At 35.6% G+C, this 26,650-nt stretch overlaps 2 protein-coding genes across 2 annotated transcripts; both read left to right on the top strand.

The window, feature by feature from the left end:
• Positions 1-3,136: 3,136 nt before the first annotated feature.
• Positions 3,137-11,902, top strand: LOC133324294 (fatty acid synthase). The gene is made up of 9 exons (XM_061533139.1): positions 3,137-3,304; positions 4,337-4,854; positions 4,977-6,794; positions 6,863-7,286; positions 7,349-8,635; positions 8,702-9,314; positions 9,379-9,653; positions 9,714-10,063; positions 10,132-11,902. Exons 1-9 carry the CDS (start codon positions 3,137-3,139, stop codon positions 11,900-11,902), a joined length of 7,224 nt encoding a protein of 2,407 aa, XP_061389123.1.
• Positions 11,903-22,409: 10,507 nt separating this feature from the next.
• LOC133324301 (uncharacterized) lies at positions 22,410-24,158 on the top strand. The gene is made up of 5 exons (XM_061533147.1): positions 22,410-22,483; positions 23,269-23,446; positions 23,506-23,658; positions 23,719-23,870; positions 23,933-24,158. Exons 1-5 carry the CDS (start codon positions 22,410-22,412, stop codon positions 24,156-24,158), a joined length of 783 nt encoding a protein of 260 aa, XP_061389131.1.
• Positions 24,159-26,650: the final 2,492 nt, after the last annotated feature.

The following is a 26,650-nucleotide window of genomic DNA, read 5'->3' as shown; positions in this document are numbered from 1 at the left end:
AATGCGTTATTTTTTACATAAAATCTTTAGGTATAAACTCAAGATTTAATGATATATTTATTTTTCTTAAAAAAATATAAATGACACAATTTTAATTGATATCATGCTTGCTTCCGTATAATGCTAGATAAAAATTAAATGATTCCGTATATGGTGAAGTTTAATTTGTGAACTACCATCAATAAAATTTCAACGGTTCGCTGACTGACACACCAAAGAAGACAAATCGTCATTTATGACATGAAAGTATTAAAAACACTTCTAATATTAGTTATATTTGGTAGAGACAAACTATTATATTTTTTACTAAGACAGTAAAATATAGAAACAAATTATAGTTAGAGGTTATCTTATAAAATACTTGTTTAGTGAAATTTGTATATACAATTATTGGCATTCAAAAATAATTGAAGATTTTTTCAATATTGCTATAGTTGAATTGAAAACTTTAACCCTCCACGAGATGGAATCTTAAACCATGGTACAATTATTCAAGGTAGGCCATAGTAACTTACATGACATCATTATACAAGGTAGTCTCATGCAGTCATATGTTTTAAATTTTTTCAGAAATTTGCCTTTGACAGTATTCCGCTTACAAAATTTAAATGAAAATATCTTCCTTCGAAATGTACGCATATCATGTGGTCGATGTCAATGGCATTGTTTCTTTACATAATTTATTTATTATTCTGAATATTCATTATCTCGGCCGTTTAAACATTGTTTGTTTTTGTTTATTTACATTGCCATAGCGGACTAATCACACTTCCAGGAAAAGTATTACAATCGATCGAAGCAAAAAGTATCGAATTCGGTCAGTGAACTGAAGGTAATAGGCAATGTTCGCCAAATATTTCATTCATAAATGGAGATTTTGTTTTAAATATAAAAAAATCATTTAGTGTTAGAATGTTTAGGAAACCATAATAACAAATTACAACAATACAACATTACAAAGTTTTGATCAGTAAGATGAATTCATGAGCTCAATACAGTAGCCTAATTCTTGTTATACGAAGAAATATTCGAGACAGAAGGCCAAACACTCCTCATAGGGGATTTTCAATGGGCTGGTAAATCAATACCAATGCTTGTTAAGGTTTGTAACTTTGCACATATATATCTGAAGATTTAAAAGAGAAGAAAAATAATTTACAAAAAAAAAAAAATTGTTATTGTTTTGTTGTTGTTTTTGTAACTAAAGAAAAGTCCTTATTTCTGATGGCGGGCATGATAACTCCTCTCTGGAACATCGGAATCCGAAAAATCCAACGGTGTTAGAAAGAGCACATGTCTGGCTCTCGTATGAACTAGGATTATTGGCTTCGCTCTAAAATTAACAAATTGGCGAACCTTTGAAAAAATATTTTTGGAAAATCGCCGATTTTTGTTCAAAAATAAGGAAGATCTTCACCGATTGGCTATATCCTAGTTCATACGATAGCTATACACTCCCAGAGAAACGTGTAAAAGTTTGGAATCGATTGGATTATTAGTTTTTGAGTTATCGTGCCCGCCATTCCCCCTTAAATATACTTTCAATGCAAATGTTGTAATTCTTGTTTCTTTTGACCCACCAAATATTGACCGATCATTATGAAAACTGACATAATTATTCGCCATGATCGTTTAAGAATTGAAGCCTCTAGAGCGACCTGAAAAACGGACAAAAATTAAGATTTTGGTCCATTTATCCCATAAATATTAAGCGATCATTACCGAATCTATATAAAAAAATTTCGAGACGATTGGTGTGTAACTGTTGTCTGTACCTTGATTAAAATTAAAATGATCAAACGGACACACACATGGATAGATCGATTCTGCTAGTTGAGATATGACAATTAATATACTAAAATGTTAATATTGAGCCAATATATGTTCGACAAATAGATTATTATGCGTTACAATAAGATTTTTAGATAACATGTTGTATATATCCAATGTGGTGTCGTTATTTCTTACTGTTTTTAGTTATTCTTAAAGGGGCCAAATAAGACCACATTTTAGGTTAATCTTAATTAGATAAATTCCACCCTTTTTTAAAATCTATATATTGAATTTTGTTTTAGAAATATGAGAATATTTTCCAAATAAAAAACCTTCAAATTTCTTCTTTGTGATATACTGGAAAAATTGGGTATACCCGCAACGGAAATTCCCAAACCGTGATTTAGTCTGTAAGGAGTTTTTTAATCTATAGACTTAATAATAATAGTAATTATAATAATAATAATTTTTTAAAATTTTTTTCAATATACAAAAAATATATATTTAATATATTATTTATATTGATTTAAAAATAAGAATTTATTTCATTTATTTCCACAATAAGAATTTATTTCAAAGTGCTTCTAAATATTTGTATGTCGCCAAAGTGTCGAATATTTGGTTTTTCATATGTTTTGAAGAGTAGTTTGACATCCAACGATGTAAACGTCGAAATCATTCCAATATTCGTCTGCTAAATATTTGATATATACAAAATGGTAGTTTCAATATTTTAAGAACAATGCCATTACATTTAAATGTAATTCCTTTTATTAATTCAAGAATATTTAAAATTTATGAAATCAACTTTCGCTTTGGGATTTTCGCACCAATGGTATTTGGGATCTTCGCCCCAAATTTTTCATCCAACCTATAATTACATTTTAAATAAAATTGTGTTCCTATGCTAATGACGATGTGTTAAAACTTTGTTTAACGAAAATTACATAAAAATCGACTTGGAATAATTATTTATCGTATCGTACGTTGTGGTGGGGTTCAATCACAACCAGGGTCTGTACTAGACAAATACTGTTTTGGGGTTATTTAACTTTTAATCGGTGCTTAACTTAACGTATACTTCATTATCATATATTTCCATTACAGAAATGTATTTGAACGAAAAAGAAAACCGAAAATTTCGGAAATTCGTATGAGTTTGAGGGAGATTATAAATGTGCTGACATTCTGTCCATGAAGTCAATTGCAATTTCGTCGGCAATTCGATCGTTCTACTTGGATTACGCGCCGTAAAATTGTCGTTCTTTGACTATTCTATATATAGTTTTAACAAAAAGCAAATAAATAAACTTACATTAAGATTTGAGAAAGATCCTTGAAGGACCTATTTTTTGCCATAAAAATGTCGAATGTAACAATATTGGGAAATGAATCCAACGCAATTTCGAAATCGAAATTGACGCGTATTTATCCTGAAAGTGATGGAGATGACATAGTTATATCGGGCATGGCTGGAAAGTTTCCCAATTGCCATAATGTTGCCGAGTACGAACATTGCCTCTACAATAAGGTGTGTGTGTGTGTGTTAAAATAAGCTGAAAGGATATAAGAAAAGGACGTCTGCAATGTAATGGAAAAATAAAATACAAGAACATTAGTGTGTAAAATCCAAAAAAATAATGGACAATGTTTAGTTTACAACTGTTTCGGAAAGTGTAAACCATTCATTATTTATTCAGATCCATAGCCTAATTTATTTATGACGTAAATCTATTTGTGTTCACATGAAATGGATAGTTTACGGTGTAATTGTATTAAAAAATTCAAATGATTTGTGTGAATTTAAATTATTGACCAGTGTTAAAAGTGATAAAAGGCAAATTCTCACCAGTCGGAATATGCAACATGATTCAAATCAATTGATTAGCATATTGCCCTTATACGTCGAAGTGAAATATATTGGCGTTGTAAAAAAATAAGAAGACAAGAACTGTTTTCGTTTTGAAAATGCCCTATTTCGTATTTGTATGCGTATATATATATATATTCGAATGTCAATGATAGTTGATAGTGGCCGGAATAATAATTACTAAATATATACAAAATTGTAGACACGTACAAAAATGTAGAACATGCACTTGTAGTCTTTACGAAATAGCCATAAAATAAATGTTGGGTAATATCATACATGTTAGAAAATTATCCCAATAATAATATCTATTTAAGAACCTGCAATAATGGACACACTTTTATTATTATTATGTAATAGTAAAACGTGGTAGATTCTGCAGAAATATTGGAAATGTTGGATTGGCATTACTCAGAAATTTGTGCGAGACAATCCTACATATGCGCCTAGATTTGTTGAAGAACAAAATTCGGATTTGGAATTATGATTTTAAGTTGCATTTTCTTCCTGGCATAGAAAATTTAAAATTCAAATGTGACTGAATATTCAAAAGTTAAGAATAGCATTTGAACAGTTAGAAAACCGTTTATTTTAAAGCATTCAAAATTAATTTCAATAGTATAATCAAATCTCCTGTTTTATTGCTCATAATATCAATTGTTTGGTACTTATATTTTCTACGCCCCATTTTAGATTGACATGGTCGATGATGATGAACGACGTTGGCGCCATTTCAATCCGGAAATTCCAAAACGATCGGGAAAAATTCATAACTTGGACAAGTTCGACGCCACCTTCTTTGGTGTACATTTCAAGCAGGGCCATACAATGGATCCCCAAACCAGAATTCTAATTGAAACCGCTTATGAAGCTGTTATCGATGCCGGTGTTAACCCGAAAACCTTACGCGGTAGTAGAACTGGTGTATTTGTCGGAGCTTGCATTTCTGAATCGGAGAAAACTTGGTTCTACGAAAAGGTGTCGTCGGGTGGTTTCGGTATTACAGGATGCAGTCGTGCTATGATGGCCAACCGCATCTCATACAGTCTGGGGTTGCAAGGGCCATCGTTTTTGGTCGATACCGCCTGTTCGAGTTCAATGTATGCTCTCGATTGTGCCTTTAGTGCTATCAGAAGCGGAGAAATAGATGCCGCCATCATAGGAGGTGCTAATCTTTTGCTACATCCATACGTTACACTGCAATTTGCTCGGTAAGTTTTATTTGTTTGACATGTTTGTGAAAGCAAACGGCATTGTAATTTCAGTTCGAAATGAGAATATTCATAACTATTGAAGACGTTCCTTTTCTCATAACTATTTTTATTTATTTCAGCCTCGGTGTTTTGGCTCCCAATGGTTATTGCCGACCATTTGACAAGAACGCTTCGGGCTACACTCGCTCGGAGGCTATTAATTGTCTCTTTATTCAGAAGAGGCGTGATGCAAAACGTGTTTATGCCACCGTTGTCTATTCTAAGACCAACTGTGATGGCTTCAAGCCCGAGGGCATTACCTACCCTTCCGGCAAGGTGCAAGAGCAATTGCTGCGAGAGTTTTACAACGAAACCGATGTTACACCCAATGACCTGGGGTATTTAGAAGCGCACAGCACCGGTACTGTGGTCGGCGACCCCGAGGAATGTCGTGCCATCGACAATGTCCTATGCAGTCAGCGAGAGGAGCCACTATTAGTTGGATCGGTCAAATCGAATGTCGGCCACTCGGAATCTGCTTCCGGTATATGTTCGCTGGTAAAGGCTTGCTTTGCATTCGAAACCGGCAAAATTGCACCGAACATTAATTTCGAAGAAGTTAAGCCCGAAATAAACGCCCTGGCTGAAAGGCGTTTGGTTGTCGTCAATGAGGTGATGGAGTTGAAAAAGCCCTACATTGGCATAAATTCATTTGGATTTGGCGGTGCCAACGCCCATGCTGTCTTGAAGGCATTCCACAAAGAAAAAATTAATAAAGGCCTACCCGAAGACGACATTCCCCGTCTGGTCACATGGGCTGGTAGGACGGAAGAATCGGTCAATGTGATATTCGATGAACTGTTGAAGAGACCCCTGGACGCCGAATACGTTTCACTACTGCATAATATCCAAAATGAAGATGTCCCTGGTATGGTGTTCCGTGGCTTCGGCGTATTCAGTAAGAATGGCTATGAAGCTCCCATTGTCGAAGTGAGAGATGTACAGCACTACTCCGGTATTAAGCGTCCGATTGTTTGGGTTTTCAGCGGCATGGGTTCGCAGTGGAGCCAGATGGGATCGTCACTAATGATTATACCAAAGTTCCGCAATACCATCGAGAAATGTCACAATGCTTTACTTTCAAAGGGTTTGAATCTGATCGAGATCTTAACATCCGACGACCCCTCTGTCTTTGATAATATTCTACATTCTTTCGTTGGCATTGCTGCTATTCAAATTGCCTTGGTCGATGTGTTGCGTTCCTTGGGAATGGAACCGGACTACATAATTGGACATTCTGTTGGTGAGCTGGGCTGTGGTTATGCCGACGGTGGATTTACACCAGAACAAATGATCTTGGCATCGTACTATCGCGGCAAGGTCAGTTTGGACATTGAAAAAATAAAGGGCTCTATGGCGGCTGTGGGTATTGGTTATAAGAAAATCGTTGGTATTCTGCCGCCAACAATCGAGGTAGCATGTCACAATGGAGCCGACTCGTGCACCATTTCCGGCCCATCGGAAGACGTCGCTAAATTTGTATCCGAACTAAAAGCCAAAGATATTTTCGCTAAAGAAGTTCCATGCTCGAACATTGCATACCATTCACGTTATATTGCTCACATGGGTCCCCATCTCTTGAAGTACCTAAAAGAAATCATACCCGATCCCAAACCGAGGTCTTCGAAATGGCTTAGCTCCAGTGTGCCCAAAACGGAATGGGACCAACCAGGCCGCAACCTATGTTCAGCCGAATACCACACGAACAACTTGCTAAACAGTGTCTTGTTTGAAGAAACCTTTGCACTTCTCCCCAAGGATGCCCTTACTATCGAAATAGCTCCACATGGCTTGCTGCAAGCTATTCTGAAGCGTTCCATGCCTAAGGGTGTCCACATTCCTCTGACCCAACGTGGCAATAAAAACAATGGACTCTTCTTTTTGACTGCTCTGGGCAAGTAAGTTAATATCTATCATCCGATTTGTGTCCGAACTTTGACTTCACCGTTTTTGTGGTTTGTTACAGGCTCTTCTCCAATGGATTAACATTCCCCGTCTACAATCTCTATCCAAAGATTGAGTTCCCGGTTTCAAGAGGTACACCCGGTATCAGCTCGCTAGTACGCTGGGATCACAGTGAAAAATGGTTCGTCACAACGTATGAGAACATGAAAACCAAGTCAAGCGGAGAACGCCTGTACACAATCAGTTTGTCTAGCGATGACGAGGAGTTTATAGGCGGTCACGTAATCGATGGTAAGATTCTAATACCGGCCACCTGCTATCTGCAGTATGTGTGGGAAACCTTTAGTCTCATGTATCATGGACCAAGTTATATGGATGTCCCCGTGGAATTTGAGGATGTTAAATTTTTAAGAGCTACTCACATGTCACCGAATCAGAACGTCGAACTAACCGTGATGATCCATTATGGTACTGGTAATTTTGAAGTAAGTATAGCATGAGCATTGTTATGGATGTATTCGCTATACGATAAAAACCATTTGTTCAGATTACAGAATCGGGAACATTAGTGGTAACAGGTCGCATTATCGAAATTGAACGACCCACCATTCCCAAGCCAGTTGAGATTGTTACAGAAAGCGACTATCCCATGATGTCGACTAGGGACTTCTACAAGGAACTCAGACTACGCGGTTATCATTACAACGGAGCATTCCGAGCCGTGAATGCCGCCCGCGGAGATGGGCTTTACGGCAAAGTCGAGTGGAAGTACAATTGGGTAACATTCATGGATGCCATGCTGCAAATTCAGATTTTGGGAACTGATTCCCGAACACTGCTATTGCCAACAAAAATTCGAAAACTTCGTATCTATGGTGTGCATCATTTCGAATTGATGTCCAACATGGATCCGGAAAATCGGGTCTTCGACGTGTACGTAGATGCGAAGAACAATCGTATTGTTTCGGGTGGCATTGAACTTATTGGTGTGCATGCCAGTCCAGTTCAACGCCGCCGTCCGCCAGGCATTCCCGTTTTGGAGAAATACCAATTCCTGTCCCACTTCCCTTCGCCTGTTTTATCAACATCCGACGCCGTTCGTGCATGTGTGCAAATTGCTCTCGAAAATACGCCGGCATTAAAACTGAGGATTGTCGAGGTGGACACTGACGGCCGTGACACACTGATTACAAACTTTTTGGATTCTATTGAAGATCTGCCTCAAGTAACCGGCGACTATTTGCTATTATCGAAGAGGACATTCCCGGATTTGCACGCATCCATACATGTGGAAGATGGCAAACTGTCGTCATTGACTAATTATAACTTCCTCATAGTAGGAGGCCTGGGCGGATTGGTGAACGAATCCACAATTAAAGCCGCGGGCAAAGCTCTGGTCGATAGTGGCTACATGGTGGTTCGAGAGCGCACCACATCCAACATCGACAGCTTGGTTATTCCGGATAAATTTAATCTCATTGCTGCTATGCCTTTGGACAACAACGAAGAAGTTATCCTGCTGCTGCAGTATAGACCGATGAAGGTAAATATTGTCGAACCGGTTTTGATAGAAGTTAGTGAATCGGATACCGAATTCAATTGGCTGACAAAAGTACAACAAGTGCTGCCCACAAAAGTGCCAGTTCTGCTTTACGCCACGAATGTGAACGTGAATGGCCTAATTGGCCTAGTTAACTGTCTGCGCAAGGAGCCTGATGGCTCCATAGTCACGTGTTTCTTTGTGGATGATGAGAATGCGCCTGAATTTAGTCTTTCGGATCCCTTCTATGCCAATCAGTACGCATTGGGATTGGCTGTAAATGTGTATCGTCATGTAAGTATTGACTTTATTTTCCATAGTGTACTACTACTGATACTGAATTGCGTTTTCGCAATGTAGGGTAAATGGGGTACCTATAGGCATCTTCAACTTAGCTTGAATGAAGTAGCGGGACCCAGAAAGGACCACATATTCGGTAATGTGATTCAACGAGGTGATTTGTCGTCTTTGAGATGGTTCGAGGGTCCCCTCAATCCTGCCGATTCTGAAATTAAGATCTCCTATTCGTCAATTAATTTCCGTGATGTCATGCTTGCCACGGGTCGCCTGGCTGTGGAACTATACGGTGCTGACCGCTTAAATCAAAGCTGTGTGCTGGGTTTCGAATATTCCGGAATACACAACAAGACCGGGAAACGTATAATGAGTATGGTTGTGAAGGGTGGTGTGGCGTCTTATGTGGATAAACCGTCCAAGCTAATATGGGAAGTTCCGCCTCAATGGTCGATGAAAGATGCCGCCACTGTCCCCGTGGTCTACATTACCGTTTACTATGCCTTCTTCATGGCGACTGACATCAGAAAGGGCAAGAGTATATTGATTCATGCCGGTACGGGTGGCATAGGCTTAGCGGCTATACGCGTCGCATTGGCCTATAACCTCGAGGTATTCACCACATGTAGTACACCGCAGAAAAAGAAATTCCTATTGGACACATTCCCCCAACTAAAAGGTAATTTACAGAAGTCCCAGGTTTAGCCCCCCATTACTCAACCACCACCTTCTACATTTTGCAGAATCTCACATTGGCAACTCTCGTGACACTTCCTTTGAGGAAATGATCCAACGTGAAACGAATGGCAAGGGTGTGGACTTTGTTCTGAATTCCCTTTCTGAAGATAAGCTGTTAGCATCTGTCCGTTGTTTGGGACAATGTGGCCATTTCTTGGAGATTGGCAAATTCGATATGGCCAACGACAGTAAATTAGGTATGAGCTGTTTCCTCAAGGAACTGACCTTCCATGCTGTTTTGGCAGATCGTTTGTTGTACGCTTCGGACGAAGAAATTGCCGTAAGTATCCGTTATAAGTCCATATGCGTGGATGCAAAATTATCCGATATTTACTCGTAGCATTTGAAACACCTAATGGATACGGACATTGCCAATGGTATCATTCAACCCCTACCCGCCACAGTTTTCCAGGCGCACGAAATTGAGCAAGCATTCCGTTATATGGTTGGTGGCAAACATATCGGTAAAGTGTTGGTTCAAGTTCGAGAAGATCCAGAGTCCGAGTATACCCTGCCCGTCAAAGTGCTGAAGCAGGTTTATTTCAAGCCTGACCTTAGCTACATCATTCCTGGTGGTCTAGGAGGTTTTGGACTTGAGTTGGCAGATTGGATGGCGACACGTGGTGCCAAGAAAATAGTATTGAGTTCACGAAATGGATTAAGCAAGGACTATCAGTCTTACAGAATTGCGTATGTATACACCTCGTACAACTTGAAACGACCTATGAACAAGATTTCCCATTTCTCCACATTTTTAGTTTATGGAAGACATATGGATGTGAAGTCTGTGTTAATACCGCAGATATAACAACTTATGAGGGATGTGTGAAGTTGCTTTCGGAAGCTGAAAAATTAGGACCTGTCGGTGGTATTTTCAACTTGGCTGTGGTATTGCGCGATGGAATTTTTGAAAATCAAACCAAAGAAATGTTTGCGGAATCCTTTGGACCCAAGGCAATGGCGACCAAATACTTGGATGAACTTTCACGAAAACGGTGTCCTAATCTCGAACACTTTGTAGTTTTCTCCAGTGTGTCCTGCGGTCGGGGCAATGCCGGACAGACCAATTACGGCATGGCTAACTCGGTTATGGAAAGAATAATTGAAAAGCGTGTTGATGACGGCTATCCGGGCAAGGCTATACAGTGGGGCGCAGTGGGAGAGGTCGGCTTGGTCGCAGACATGGCCGAAGATAAGATTGACATGGAAATCGGAGGTACACTGCAACAACGTATCTCGTCATGCTTACAAGAATTGGATACGCTACTAAGTGCACCCGATGCCATTGTGTCGAGCATGGTGGTAGCTGAAAAGAGGGTTGGTCGATCGGGTGGTGAGAACATACTTGAAACAGTCATGAACATAATGGGTATTCGAGACATAAAATCCGTTTCCATGGGCACCACACTATCGGAGATGGGTATGGATTCACTTATGGCCGTTGAAATAAAACAAACTCTGGAACGTGACTTCGATTTGGTGTTGACACCGCAGGACTTAAGATCCCTGACCTTCCAGAAATTGGCTGAATTCGAAGAAGCTCGCAAGCGCGAGGACACTGAAACTGTGAAAATGATATTCACGTCGGACAGTCAAAATTCTGGAATTGAACTTTTGCTACGAAACTTGGGCGACGAATCGCACTGCGACAAAGTCACATTGTCTTTGGAAACAGCGGCCGATGCTACGAGACTTCAAATGCCACCATGTATTATAATACCTGGCCTGGAGGGCACTGCGGGCATTTCATGGTACAAGATTGCCAGTGACCTGAAAACAAGAGCACTGCTCCTGCAACTACACAGCTTTGCCGAAATGACAACCGTGGACGAAATAGCCGAGGCCGCCTTTGACCACATCAAACCGGTTCTGAAGGTCAATGAACCATTCTACATGGTTGCATATTCGTTTGGATCCTATGTGGCACTGAAATTGACTGTCTTGTTGGAAAAGGCGGGCTTCCGCGGTAAATTAATGTTGATAGATGGCGCCCCGCATTTCCTTACCAAATTGACACGTCTGCATATTGGTGAAAACTTTTCCGATATGGAAGTTTACGATTACCTATTCTCCAGAATAATAGCTCAAATTTTCCCAGATACGCTCAAAGAATCGATCGGTGTTGAGTTCCATCTACTGCCAACATTGGAACAAAAGATGGAAAAATTCATGCAGTATGTCGAAAAACAAGACATATACTCCAAGGAGTACTCGGAGATAATTGTCCATGCCATGTTCCGACGCATTCGCATGGCTGCCAATTATGACTTGGCATCCATTGAGAAACTGAATACGCCAATTGCACTTATACGGCCAGCCGAAGTATCATTGCAGGACATCGATGAGGACTACTGTTTGCAGAGCATCACCACTGAGAAGGTTGTCGTAAAGGTCATCGAGGGTAATCACACCACCATGTTAGATAATCCAATTCTAACAAATTATATCAACGAATTTGATCCCTCTATTGAAGATGACAAAAATTTCGAGGGCTATATTAGAGATACGAAATCTGTACGGGTTGTCTAATCGAAAATATTTGTTTAGATACGGGACACAAATATCGAAATGTAACCTCCAAATTAATCAATACTGACTTGAATAGACATTATCATTACATATAAAGAAATTATAATATAAAACCAAGTCAATAAAATGCAAATTAAATGTAAAAAAAATATTTGATTTAGGGATGTACGTCTTTTCGTCAGATTTTTAAAATCACAAATTGTCTTTAACTTTATATTTTGGATTTTTATAAAGTAGTATGGGGAAATCCGCATATAACGGTAACACACATTATTCGCTATTGGATAATTTGCAAGTCCACCTGATCGTGGAGGCTATAATAAGTTTTTAATTTTTTTATAAAAGAGCAAAACATCTTTTATAGAAGATAGAATTCTGTTTCGATTTGAACATGTTTGTATATCTGTCTTATGATATTACGGTGGAGCTCGCAAAATTAAAGATAGTTTTGAGTTTTTACACATACATCGCTGCTACCCTTATGATATAATTGAAGGTCCTAGTCGAATTTTTCTATCCAGACTAACTATATAAAGGTGGGATAAAAATCCTAGGGATAAAGGAATCCACATCTAGATCAATATTGAAAATGTTCTGCACATGCATATGCTAAGAAAACTACATACAATTGAAACTTGTTTGGTTCGGCCTAATGTACATACACCTACTATGTATGTACCCACTTATAACAATTACTTTTGATACTCTTATAATTTATTAAATTGACAATGCCTGATATTGTGCGTTTACATTGCCGTTCGTTTGCCCGCCTGACACCCGCAAATGATTCTAAGTCAACGTTTTTTTTTCGAACAAACTAAAAATATGGAGATTTGTGAGAGGTATTATACAATGAGAGTCATTGTCGCTGAAAGTTAAACAAATCTCGGCTTCTGAATGAATCCGCGGCTGTAGTTGAAATCAGTAGCGAAGACGGTGTCTAAGCAAGTTAAGCTGGCTGGTTGGCTATACAACCGCACCGGCAGTTGTGTGTACGTACGTTGCAAGTGGACTGACTATGTGTTTCCGTATTTCGAAAGATAATAACTAATAATATTTTGGCAATTTGTTTATTAAAAAAAAAAATAAATAAGAAACGATTTAGCCGTACATGTTTGGTCGCCGGTTACGATTGCTTTCGATATAATACACTGCGGTGACAGGTGTGTGAACAATTGTAATAGTGCTTGTGGCATTAGTCACCATTGGCGGATATAATGCAAATTGCTTGTAATTGAAATCTAAGTAATAAATAAAAAAAATAAAGTCGCAGCCGCTTTAATAGAAATATGAATGCATTTTATAGAAGTTTTTTGATAAGCACATCAGTTCCGTGATATTTGTATTTGTTTGGGAATTTAGATGCTTGCTTGTAAATTTCTAGAAACGATGTATGAATGAACGTACATGTTTGTTTTATCCAAAAGTGTACATATTTATTTTTTTATATTGTGAGATAATTTGTAAATTGTCGGTTTGTTTTATGAATGGAATGGCAAAACGAAATATTAATCAATCAATATTAATTTCTGAAAACAAAAAAAAAATGTCCCTTGCTATTTTGTTATTAAAAAAAGTGTTGTTAAGATTTGCTTTCTCCATGACAAACTACGCATGAACGTATCGTAATAACCAGAACCTTGTTTTAAATACCAAAGTATCCAGAAGGCAAATTTCCATAAAATTCCTATGTCTACACTTTCTAAAATTTGAGAATTTCAAAAAAAAAAAAAAAAAAAATCGACGAAAATCCAGTGTCGTTAGGCTAGACATAAAAAACATAAATTATGAATTGCACTATGACACAAAATCGAAGTCATGATCTGGGGGTGAAAATTCCTCATGGGGATGAAAGCACTTGACAAGTATATTAAGATCCCAGAAGGGAAAATTTGCCATAGGTCAATTTTTTAAAGTATAGCTTGGTGAAATTTTTGTTGGCAACTTTAATGATCAAATTATACTTTAATCTTTTGAAGTAATTAGCACAATGTGATGTATTTATGGTAGACATTTTAGACGAATCCGGCGTTTCTTCATAACGTAAAATTTATTTGAACATTTTGAGTGTTCGTAGATATAGGGGTTTCTGAGCAGGGATCGGGTAAAACAGGAAAAAAAACGATGGGAACCACATCTAAAATCTTAGGAGCGACGTTTCTGTGGAATATTTGAAGATGAATAAATTTATTATTTTGGTATTTAGATGACAGTTCAAGAAAATAAGGATGAAAAGGACTCCAGATGGAAGGATGATATGATTTTCAAAAATATTTCTCTATCGATATGGCATGTGACATGTGGTCTGTAATAGCAGCAGTCAACGAATTAAAGCTTTTTTCTTCTTGAACATTATAGTTACGAGCAACAAATTCACCAGACCATAACTCAACAAATTTACCTATGGCGAATGTTTTTCTTTGGTTTCAAAAAATATTCTCCAGGGGCTTTCATCCCCATAAGGAATTTGCCACCACCCAAAGTCTCCTATGACATGCAAATTTTAAATGGTGGGAATAAGAAATCACTTAAATATCATTTCTTATTCCTTTAGATTCTACAGAAATTTCCACGGAGGATCGGATACGATCAAAGTGCCCCAGAAGTTTATTTTATAAATCAAATAAAAATATGTGTATACTGCAGTTACGAACATATCTCCACAGAACTTTGAAATCATTCTATTGATACAATATAAAAATAAACATGACTTACTTGTTAACAAAAAAATTGAACTTGAACTGTGACGACTGCAATGATTTAGTTTATCGTTTAGAATTTTTATCGACATGTTCGTAAACTAGCACTTACGTACATGACTATAGAATTAAGCTAAGGAAAAATATTCTCATTCGTACGGTGTTACCGAGTATTTGTAATTTAATAAGGGGTTTCAAATAAAAATACATTAAAAGTCTCTTAAGAACGCAAAAAAAAAGAAATAAATAATCAACATTTATTTGCAGTTAATCAGCCGTTTTCACATATTATCACTTATATTGGCAATATAAATGGTTGCCAGAAACATTTAATGTACAACACACATTTCGTAGGAATTTGTATAAAAAAATCGTCAAATTTGCGAAAATAAAAAAGGAAGCAATTTTGATCAGATGTTTTATAGGCTACAACACACTGTATTGCAGGGTATTATGGTTTTGGGCATATGTTTCTAACAAGCAGGAGGAAACAAAGTAGGCTGATAGTTACTTTTGAAGATACACATACTGAGTCGCATTAAGCATGTCCGTCGATCCGATCGATCTCTGTCTGTGCATGCATTTTTGTAAAAATGTGTGGATTTTATTTACAATTGCGATGGATCCTGACACCTCTCATTCTATTGGACTGAGGATGATCCCTATTGAAATTTGTAAGAATCGATTCAGATATATAAAAAACTTGCATAGGGCACTGAATAACTATAAAAGGACATTAGATACCAATTAAACAATAAAAAGGCGGAATCAAGGAATTTTCTGGGTCAAAAAGGATTATTTCGAGGTATATACTCTTGATCTGCCTAAAAGGTCGATTTAGCATTTCCGTGTCTGTGGTGGCGAAATTTTGCATCGAAGTTTTATATGGAATCGGAGTATAAGGGCTTGATTTAAATGTCAATTTCATAGGGTATATTTGATGGAAATCCTATTTTTCAATCCTCAAATAGTCGACATTCTAGAGTGAAATTCGTAAATCTAAACGTACGTTAATCTAAAGATTTTCCAATGGAATTTACTGCGATTTGTCCTTTATAGAGTTCTCAGACAACATATATTCCGTAGCAATGATTGTTAGCTTTGAAAGCAAATCTACTTCTGAACATGTTTTTTTTCAGTGCTTCATATAGATATGTCTCACACATAACATACAAATATATGATAATTTTCAAAAAAAAAAAAAAAAAACTTTTATTCAATTTAAATGTAATCACTGGAAAATACATCTTTTCAATGTCAAAACATTTAAACTTTTGAACACATTAGTTATTTGGTGGGAAATTTCTGTAATTAGATAATAGCTTGGTAACCCTATGCAAGAGTGTGTCACAAGAGTGTGCCACTTATTCATTCATGCCACGAACATATTTCTCCTTATATATAATTGTATTGTATGAACCGGTTACGGAATTACAACAAAACCTTCTAGATTTCTCATAACATAATTTTAATGAAAAACAATTTATATTTTTTAAACAATATTTATTCTAAAAATGTAACGCCTTGAACCAAGATACCATACCAAGTTCAATTCGGGGGTGTTTTTTTTTTATTTAATATTTTGAAAAACTGTTGAGGCGCGATGAATAATAAAAATTATTACGATGATAGAAATTTCAATGATCTATAAAGATTTGTTTCATATAATGCTGTTCATGTCATTTGGACACATGAAATTTTCACTAAATATACCGTTATTTATAACCAATCATGGCACTATTCACACAACTGCAAAATATAGGAATTATTCATGTTATGCCAATATTATTTAAACAAATACAATTAACCATAAAGCACGTTCGATGTAAATATGGCATTATTAATAGGAATCCAATAACAGAAATTGCTAATCCATACATTCTTGAAGAATATGCGAAATTTGTCATATTCATGTAATCCAATATTAAGAAGATTTTAAAATCGGAGGAACATATTTCCCCTAATCAGGACTTTTTCATATACTGTGGAAAAAAAGTAAAAAGATCGATTTTCTTTCCGCTATTAAACTGTTTCAAGTTCTTTCATATTAAATTTTTGTTGTTGGAAACCGGCGTCTAATTCATTTAAATATAACGGTTTTTAATCATTTGCTCACTGTTCCATTATGAACCTCTTCAATTTTGTTTTTTTTTTTTATATTAAAAAACTACGAAGTAAATAACTTGGCGGGTAATGTGGACCAGAATGTTGAAAACAGTTTATGGATTGCCTGTGATAAATTTCTATTTATTTCAATCTTGGGTAACATTGAATGCAAATATTGATCTCCGTTTTATTATAGCCCCATATAATTGTATCTAATAGTGGATATTGTTAGAATATCAATCATCTTTTTCTCACGTATTTTTCGGTATGTTTAAGGTCCTAAAATAAGTTTTCTCTCCCAATAAATTTTAGATATTTTGATTGTCTTCCTCATGAAAGGTAAAACAAGTGAAAAAGCGTTCAGTTCGGCCCGGCCGAACTTTGGATACCCTCCACCATAGATATACTGACAGGTACTTAAAATGAAAATATAGGGAACATGCCAAAAAGTGGACCTATACCGACATTTCGAAAAAGGGATTATGTAAACCATAATACAAATGTCAGAAATTGTTAATGGATAATTATACCCTCAGCCTTATGGCTAATGAAGGGGTATACAATTCAACACGGTGAAAATGTGCATCATCGAAATATTGGTTCTAGGTCCCATGTTTCTTTGGACCAAATCCGTTTCCGGAAATTTTAGATTTCATCCAAACTTTCCCCATCTTATTATTTCTTCCAAACTTAGTTCAAATTCAAAGATGGGGAATATCGGTCCACTCCTTCTGGAACCTCCACACAGGGGCTAGGTGTAAATGCGGCTATAGTTCATTATCGAACCATACGTTATAATTTTTTATCTCGCTATCCTCTGCAGGAGAAATTATTACAACAGAGTCTAAGAACCAAACTCAAAACGCGGAACAAATCAGATATATATTTTAATATAAAAAGGGGGTTATATGGGGACTACCCCAAAAAGAGGGCGAATATTAACAATTTTTGGTAGGGAGATTTATTACCATATACGACTACAAAAAACCGAATTGCAGCAAATTCGATTAAAAAAACGCGCTCAAGGAGACATTTAGTACCCAATAGGAACCCAATGTAGCAAATTTCAGCGAATTCGGTTGAAAAACGCGCTCAAGAACCCCAAAATACCGAAAATTGGGGGGTACCCTGTCCGAAAAAATGGACCTATATTTATAATTCTTTGTGGGGAGATTTGCTACCCAATAAGAACTCAAAGTGCCAAATTTCAGCGAATTCGGTGGAAAAACACGCTCAAGAACCTCAAAATACCGAAAATTGGGAGGTACCCTTATATGGGAGCTATGCTAAACGTGGACCGATCTTCGAACTTGACCTGCCTGCAGACAAAATTTTGGGGCTCTATCTCAATTCGTTTAGACGCTAGAGTGATTACAACAGACAGACGGACATGCTTAAATCGTCTTAGAATTTTACGCTGATCAAGGCTATATATACTTTATAGGATCGGAAATGATAATTTCGATGCGTTACAAACGAAAAAATAAAACTCCATACTATGGTGGAGGGTATAAAAAAGTTCGGCCGGACCGAACTTAACATAGTTTTAACTTGTTTTATTTAAACACACGTTTTTTGTTTTATTTAAACACAATTGTAGTTGCAAACTAATGGGTCGATTAAGGAAGGCAACCAAACTCCAGTTGCGAGTTCAACTGGCAACGCAATTGAAATAAAACTTAATATTATGAATATCAACTTTTCTCAGTTGCTGTCGATAATACTGTTTTGACATTTCTACAACTAGAAATATTGTAAACAAAAAAAAAAAAAAAAAAAAAAAATTAGCCGAATTTATCCGGCTAATAGAGGAAAAACTGTGTAAATGTTAATTGTTCCAAATTAACGGAGGAGGAAAAAGGTGAGAATATTATTTTTTTTTATTCGAAAACTAAGTTTCAGGGTGTTGTCGGATGTATTGATGACACACGTATATATCATGGACCCAAAAGAAGATGTTCGCCACTTTCTGCCATTCATTTGGAATGCGTGTTGGTGGGCCATAGCAGTTAAGGTCTTCTAAAATGGCCTTCCACACATCATCGATAGTGGCTTTGGTTTGACCAAAAGTCCGCACGCCGCGTGCTACATTTGGGTGAGCTTCCATCCGGGCAATAAGGAACTCAAATTGTTCTTTTGTAGTAATTTTAACCATTATGTTAACCTACAAAGTTCAGTTATTTGAAGCAACTGAAGTTGACAACAGTTGCCATCCATAATGCAAATTTGGCAACTGGCAACGCAACTAAACCGTGGTTGCCATCCGTAATCGACCCATAAATTTTCAAGGCGGCGTTGTCATTTTTCAAGCATTTTCTAGAATATGAGGGTAAATTAAACAAAATATATTTTCTAAATATTTATATTTATAAATATAAATTATTTAGCAATTTTTGCCACTGAACACACGTATATTATTACATTTCGAAGGAAGATATTTTTTATTTAAATTTTGAAAGCTGAATACTGTCAAGGCAAATTTATGAAGAAATTGGAAATATATGTGTGCATGAGATTACCTTGTATAATTATGCCATGATTTATTGTACAAAACCAGTAAGGAAAGTAGTAAAGTATATTAAACAGATGAATCCTAACAGACGTCGCATTATTGAAGAACCATTAACATGAAATTAAACATCTCAGTCTGCAACCTATACTAAATTTTGGTCAGGTATAGAGTTGCTTCTTACGATGGGACAAAATAATGTAAATAAATTTAAAGCGAAATATCGAAATATAGGTTACACTTATTTCAGTATGATTTTATAAATCCAAATTTACTTATAAATCCAAAATCGGACGAAAATATATATGGGAGCTATATCTAAATCTGAACCGATTTTCACGAAATTTAACACACATCATTCTAGACTTAGTTCAGTATGCTATGCGAAATTTCGTGCAAATCGAAGGATATATAGGGACATTGTTGCACCATTTACATAAAATCGGACGAAAATATATATGGGAGCTATATCTAAATCTGAACCTATTTTCACGAAATTTAACACACATCGTTCCAGACATAATTCAGTACGCTATCCCAAATTTCGTGCAAATCGAAGGATATATAGGGACATTGATGCACTATTTACCTAAAATCGGACGAAAATATATATGGGAGCTATATCTAAATCTGAACCGATTTTCACGAAATTTTACACACATCGTTCTAGACTTAATTCCGTACGCTATGCCAAATTTCGTGCAAATCTATATATCGTTAGATTTGCACGAAATTTGGCACTTTGGTGCAATATTTACCTAAAATCGGACGAAAATATGTATGGGAGCTATATCTAAACCTGAACCGATTTTCAGGAAATTTAACACACATTTTTACACACATTGTTCTAGACTTAATTCAGTACGTTATGCCAAATTTCGTGCAAATCGAAAGATATATAGGGACTTTGGTGCACCATTTACATGAAATCGGACGAAACTATATATGGAAGCTATATCTAAATCTGGACCGATTTTCACGAAACTTGGCAGACATAATTCTAGACCTAAATGATTAGGCTGTACTAAATTTCGTGCAAATCGAATGATATATAGGGACTGTTTACATTAAATCGGTTAAATATATATATGGGAGCTATATCTAAATCTGAACCGATTTTTCCCAATTTCAATAGGGTTCGTCCTTGGGCCGAATAAGTGACCTATGCCAAATTTCATCCAATTCGGATCATAAATGCGACCTGTACTTTGTTTACAATTTAACATGCACAGACAGACAGACAGACGGACGGACGGACATGCATAAATCGACTTAGAAAGTGATTCTATGCATATTCTCAAAAGGAACCATGTGTCTATCTCGTTTCCTTTTGCCTGTTACAAACATATGCACAAAGACATAATACCCTGTACCACAGTGTGGTGAAGGGTATAAAAAATATACACCATACGGGTTTGTATAGATAAAATCTCGAAAATTAACGTAAACGTCAAAAATATTTTTTTTTGTTTTAAATAACAAGAAATGTGTTAAGTTCGGCCAATGTGATGTATTAAGTTTAGTCTGCAAAAGTAATTTTTAAGATGATCGTAAAATGTTCGCTCACCCGGACATGATTTTGCACATTATTTTAATACCTAATCGATTACTAGATAGGGGACCAGTAGTAACTTATATTTTGCATATTTAAACTAAAATTTAACGACTACTCTTTATTGGTCGTTAAATTGCCGAATATTTTTGTTAATTAACGAAATTATAAGCAAATGAAAATTTGCAGTTATCGACAATCGTCGGTAATTCTGTCTGTAAGTAGTTACAGAATAACACTACAGAGGTACTAAACTGAAATCGCTTTTGATGCAAAATACTTGAGGGTTATGTTGCACATTGTTTTCAAGACGACTACAAAAGTCATGCAGTGTCTTTTTGGTATTATTTGATTAGACATACGTACGTACATTTGCTCCGGTGTTAAAATGTCGAACGAAATTAATTGTATTTTACAAATTTTTACAGTGTAAGAAGTGGTTACTTTAACAGTATGTAATGATGAGGCGTTGCCAGTTTGAAATGTTTGTATTTTTGAGTGGTTAAAAGTGTTATGAACCTAAGTGTTATGAACCTAATACTATTTTATTCAAATATATGAATTCAAAATTTGATATTTTGCTTCAGAAACCTGCCATTTGGCATTTGTATCCTATTTTAAAATGTTCAATAACACAGTACAGCAGTAAATCTTGAAAATCGCCAAAATTTGAAAGCTTATCATGGTAGTAGAAACCCCTTAACTAGGTTTTGAATAACTGTTTTAGGTTATTTTTTAAACCGAGTTTTAACATTGTCGGCTGGAAGTGGATTTTCAAGACTTTTGAAGACTATATCAACTATGGGCAACATTTCATTTCTCTCATCAGAAATGTTTTATCGATTTTTCTTACAAATCAAATGAAATACTTGTTTGAGATTTTTGAAAATTAAAATACAGTAACAAATTCGTGTGTACAGTGCCATACTATTTTCGCACATATAAACATTTGATTTTTGCACATGTAATTATCAGTGCCTACAAAAACTAAGTATGATTCGAATGGTTGGGATTTTCAAAGAGAGATTATTGTATTGTATGGACATACATACATACATAACACAGTATATGAGTATGTTTGACTCGACTATAGACGTTTAATCTCACTTTCAGTACAAGTTTAAGTTAGGACAAGGAAAACGATTGTTTCTTACATCAGTTTTACAAGTTTTGTCAATGCGGAAGCACTGCATTTTTATAGACAAGTTTTGAGAAAATTTCGTTTATCAATTATTATTAAAAAAAACCAGAATAATTATTTGAATAATTTAATTATAAAAAAACAGAATTCCTAAAATCAAATATATAAGTTGAGTTTTAAAAAGTGCCGAAGTTCGCACATTATACTCATTTCGAAACATACAAAAAAACGTATCCATGAATTCATCAAAGTATATAGTAACTGATAATTCTGTTATATATAAAAGATAATGTTTTTATATTCCTATGTATAAAAAGATTTTGTAAACTATGGTGCATTGTTGATCAATTTGTATTCATAGCTTGTTGTCATTTCTATTCCCGTGAAATCATCAATTTTATTATTATTTTTTATATACTCACAGGTGATTCCAGTGTCAACACAGGCATATATAACTGAAATAATTACTAAATGACGATATCACGTTCCCAGGGTACAAAATGTTTTTAAATATTGTTATAATAACAACAGTGCTGTTTGTTGTGACTACTACCTCAGCGTCAGATTTAAGCTGGTAAGTTGAAATTTGTTCGGTCACATTTAGGGCATTATTTTAAAAAAGGATGTTTCGAGAAAAACCAACCCGCTCTTTATGGCTGACTTATGACTGTTGTCAACTTTGTACTGATAACAGAAGAAGTTTTCGGTGGTCTTCTCTTCGTTTTCATAATCGGTTGAAAAGGTTCAGATTTAGATATTCAGTCAACGCCTGGTATAATGAAAAATATATGTATATTGTTAGACTCATTACACACAGTATACAAATTTGGAAAACGTTCGTTATATGCTGTATTCAGTGTAAAAAGTCGGCTATTTTGCCCATTCAGTCGGCTATTTTGCCCGTTATATCCAGAATTCGTTAAACTGAGTATTCGTTATACCGAGCGTTAACTGTATCTTCTAAATAGATTTGTTTGATTCCACAATAGTTCCCCCAAATCACAAATCAAACCTTAAATCTAACCAGATTTACTATAGTTCTTATACATAATTTTTGTCGGGTTCCTACAAATGTTACACAAAAGACTCTAAGACAGGAAATTTTGGATATATTTCGCATTGACATGTGTATTGATTAAAATAGTTAAAAATAGTTTGTCTGATTTCATGTCAGTGTCTTGATCGGACAAACTTTTGAAGTTTGGTGCAATTTTTTCATTTTACTGGTCTTGCGAATTCTGTTAGGATTTATCTGTTGAATATACCCAAAGTGGTGAAGGGTATTATATAGTCGGCCACGTCCGACTTTAATACTTTGCTTACTGTTTTTTGTTTTTGTTAACTTTTGACTATTTAAAGGCAATCCAATAAAGATACTTCGCTGATAAAAAGAAACAAAAGGGAAGACGATGATGAAATCGGATGGTCTACAATAAATGAAGAAGTCGATACCGTGATACCATTGCTTCTACAGCATTTACAAAAAATAGGAATCGAAGATTTACAATTACCCGACATAAAGGAAAACCTAACTGTGGTAATTCAGAATTAGTACTGAATGAGGCAACTTTCATATTTCAACACTGCTTGTTTCAGAAGCCTCTCCTAATAACTTATGAAGCGGGATTGTTTCTAACAAATGGTATCGTCTACAATCTGGCAGGAATACAACGTTATGGTCCGGCCTACATGACCTATAAGGATAAAGCGTTCTTGACGCGCTTCTATTTAAATATCAAAAGTTTACAGGTATGTTAAATAAATTTGTTTATGCATTATTCGTTAATGACCACTTTGTGCAATTCCAAGTTTGAATACAATTTTCTGCTCAAACTAATGGCCTTGGAGGGATATGGCAAGGTAATTGGAACATTAGAGGACACCGTTATTTATGCAGAATTGTCAATCGATATTGTCACATTTAAAATGAAGCTACACGATTTCCGTGTTATTCAATTCAGGTGAGTCAAGGATATGAAATGCAATTTTAATTTCTTAAGTTAATGATTACTGTCTCCTACAGAAACATACAAGTCCAGTTGAATCAAACACGATTCATTCGACACTTGACAGGTGTTATCCTAAGTCCCATCACGAACCTCTTCAAAAATCGTATAACGACTTCAATATCGGATGGCCTAAAGGAACAAATGCAAATAGTCATGGATGATTTCAATAACGAAGATCCATTGGAACTAAATAATTTTGTAAAACAGGTCCTCGGTGGTTTGACGGGAAATAAAAATTAAAACTCTAAAACTCCTTCAATTCAACAATTTCTTTTCTTTTTTAATTTCCTTTGTGATTTATACACAATTGTACTTTGATCGCTAATAATGGCTTCGCTGATTTATTTATTTTTTTATACCGCTTTGTGACTCATCATGACCCTTTTAATTGTATGACCCGTTAAATGCAATTTGAAAACATTGGGCTGCAATTATCGTAGCTTTACGTGATTATGTAGTTATTTTATAAATTATTCAACAATAGAAATGTGCTTTAATTTTCGATATATCCGTAACAAATGATAACTAGTTTAGCAAGTAATAATACCAGATTACAGCAAATTTGCGTGGAAAATTTGGTTGAATAAAGAGGAGTATTTAATTAAACTAAATTTGAGAGACATAACTCTAGGACATACAGTGGTGCCAATATCATATCGGCGATCCGTCGAAGAGGATGTCTAAGGCCACAAAATTCAAGGTAGCGAGCGATATATGGATCAAAATAATCAAAAATAATCATATATTATATTTTGAACCATAAGAATGCGTAGACCTTTAATATATGCCTCCTTACGATAGCACCGTAATCAACTTGTTTCAAATTGAAAACCAACTAAAGCGGTTAAATTTTGCCAAGGACCATTTAAGGGGACCCCCCACCATTCCCGTGGTCAAACATTTTTAAATCGAGCATTTTTAACATTCAAGAAAATTAAAACTTTGCAAAATATATAAAATACGTTACGACAGTACAATATATAATAGCGGTATCATGGAACAATAAATAGGTAGTCCATTTAGCGCAGCTGATGACTCGATCAACTGTCAAGGGCGTAATTTGATGGGTTTGACAGACATAGATGACACTAATATAATATTTTAGATATAAATATATGCTGGTGTGCATAGAAAGTTGGCTTGAGCTTGGTTTTTATTTTCCTAATCCTTTTAGGTGCATTTACACAGGACTAGCCTATGTTGTATCGAGCCCATTGGTTATTTACCATACGCAAATTAAGAAGGTTAGGTTAAATAAAGGGGTGGTTTATACCACCACATGTATAATAGTACATACACTTAAGCCAGTCAAGTTGTACGATTTAGAACGGAAGTAAAGCTAGGAAAACTCATCTTGAGATTTGTCTCTGTATGCTTCTGGAATTCTATATCCGTAGTTCTCTACGAGAGAAAGATTTGTATTAAAAAATTGTCTGCAAATTTCGGGACCATGATATGTGTACGCTATAAAAACTGAGTACAATACTGATTTCATGTTTTTAATGCGTAATTCTAGATTTTCTAGAGAGAAACAATTTTAACAGAATTTTGTAAATTGAGGCTGCAAAAACTTAACGAGCGACATCTGTACAATAAAGTGGACATTATTATTGCATTACCATCAGCTGACATCTACGCAGAGAAGAGAACACTAACATGTCGTCTTTATATTTACTTTTCTATGACAGCACCATCTTTGTACGCATAGTTAGTTAGTTGATTTAGTATAGACGAAAACCGGTTACTGCTATTAATATTAAAAATTCCAAAACCTAACGAAATTCTTGAAAATATTGCTAAATACTAATATGAAACATAGGTGGCGCAGAAATACATCTGCTCTCAGTTTGGTCTAATTTTCAACGAAGAAGGCGAGTTTCTTTCGCCACATAAGAATTGGGCCCCATGGTATAATAATAGAAGGTAAAAGGAAAACATTTCAAAATTGCTCTCACAGTACAAAATAATTTGAAAAGTTCGGGAACGCAAATCTAGTAAATATGCCAAAATTAGATGGCAATACTTAAAAATCAATATAACAGCCAATCCGAAGTAGGCATTCCTGTTTACCATTTTTACTCGACCAAATTTCACGAGTAAAAAGTTTACAAAGAGAACGCCATTTTGTTTGGAGTCAATGTTTTCCCAGTTTTGTGGGTTGAGGAACTGTTTTCGAGTAAAAAGTTACAAAACATGTAAAATGAGTAGATTCTTTTAGGTTCTGGGACGGAACTATGGAAATTTGTTTTTGTAAGTTATACTAGTGTCAACGTCATTTGACAGAAAAATGTAAACAAACAAATAAATTATATTTATTTTGAAAATGAAATATTTTCGAATCCTCAAAATACAATTTGAAAAACATGAATGAACATCTATCAAATTTATATAATTGAGCTATTTGTGTAACACATATGAAAATGCCGGGAATTGCGAGTTATTCCATGAAGAAAGATGTGCTTCCTCAAACTTTCCCAGCAGGCAGATTGAGTAAATTGAATACGGGAGCATATTTAATAATGAACAATTTCAAATTGTATGCGCTCCGAATTTTCCTGTTGGGTGATTTTTAAAAACATAATTTGTCATATTCATATTGACACTAGTATTACGTTGGAATCAAATCAGCTGGGATTTACTGTTACCTTTTATAATTGTACCATGTTTGGGCCCCTTGAATATAAATGGAACGAAACGATATTGAAAATTATAAGGACGACTTTGTGGTTTGA

The sequence above is a fragment of the Musca vetustissima genome, unplaced genomic scaffold (assembly GCF_032173495.1).
Source record: "Musca vetustissima isolate MV318-11 ecotype Yass unplaced genomic scaffold, APGP_CSIRO_Mvet_v1 utg1152, whole genome shotgun sequence".
Classification (NCBI taxonomy): Eukaryota; Metazoa; Arthropoda; class Insecta; order Diptera; family Muscidae; genus Musca; species Musca vetustissima.
The sequence above is the reverse complement of the archived record's forward strand: the minus strand, read 5'-3'. Positions and strand labels throughout refer to the sequence as shown.

What these genes read in the sequence shown, in the direction of transcription:
- LOC133324294 (XM_061533139.1), top strand. Translation starts at nt 3,137, where the DNA reads ATGTCGAATGTAACAATATTGGGAAATGAATCCAACGCAATTTCGAAA. An exon ending in TTTTTGACTGCTCTGGGCAA is followed by an intron (nt 6,795 to 6,862) that starts GTAAGTTAATAT and finishes GGTTTGTTACAG; the next exon opens with GCTCTTCTCCAATGGATTAA. An exon ending in CTTCGGACGAAGAAATTGCC is followed by an intron (nt 9,654 to 9,713) that starts GTAAGTATCCGT and finishes ATTTACTCGTAG; the next exon opens with CATTTGAAACACCTAATGGA.
- LOC133324301 (XM_061533147.1), top strand. Translation starts at nt 22,410, where the DNA reads ATGTTTTTAAATATTGTTATAATAACAACAGTGCTGTTTGTTGTGACT. An exon ending in TAAATATCAAAAGTTTACAG is followed by an intron (nt 23,659 to 23,718) that starts GTATGTTAAATA and finishes TGCAATTCCAAG; the next exon opens with TTTGAATACAATTTTCTGCT. An exon ending in TTCCGTGTTATTCAATTCAG is followed by an intron (nt 23,871 to 23,932) that starts GTGAGTCAAGGA and finishes TGTCTCCTACAG; the next exon opens with AAACATACAAGTCCAGTTGA.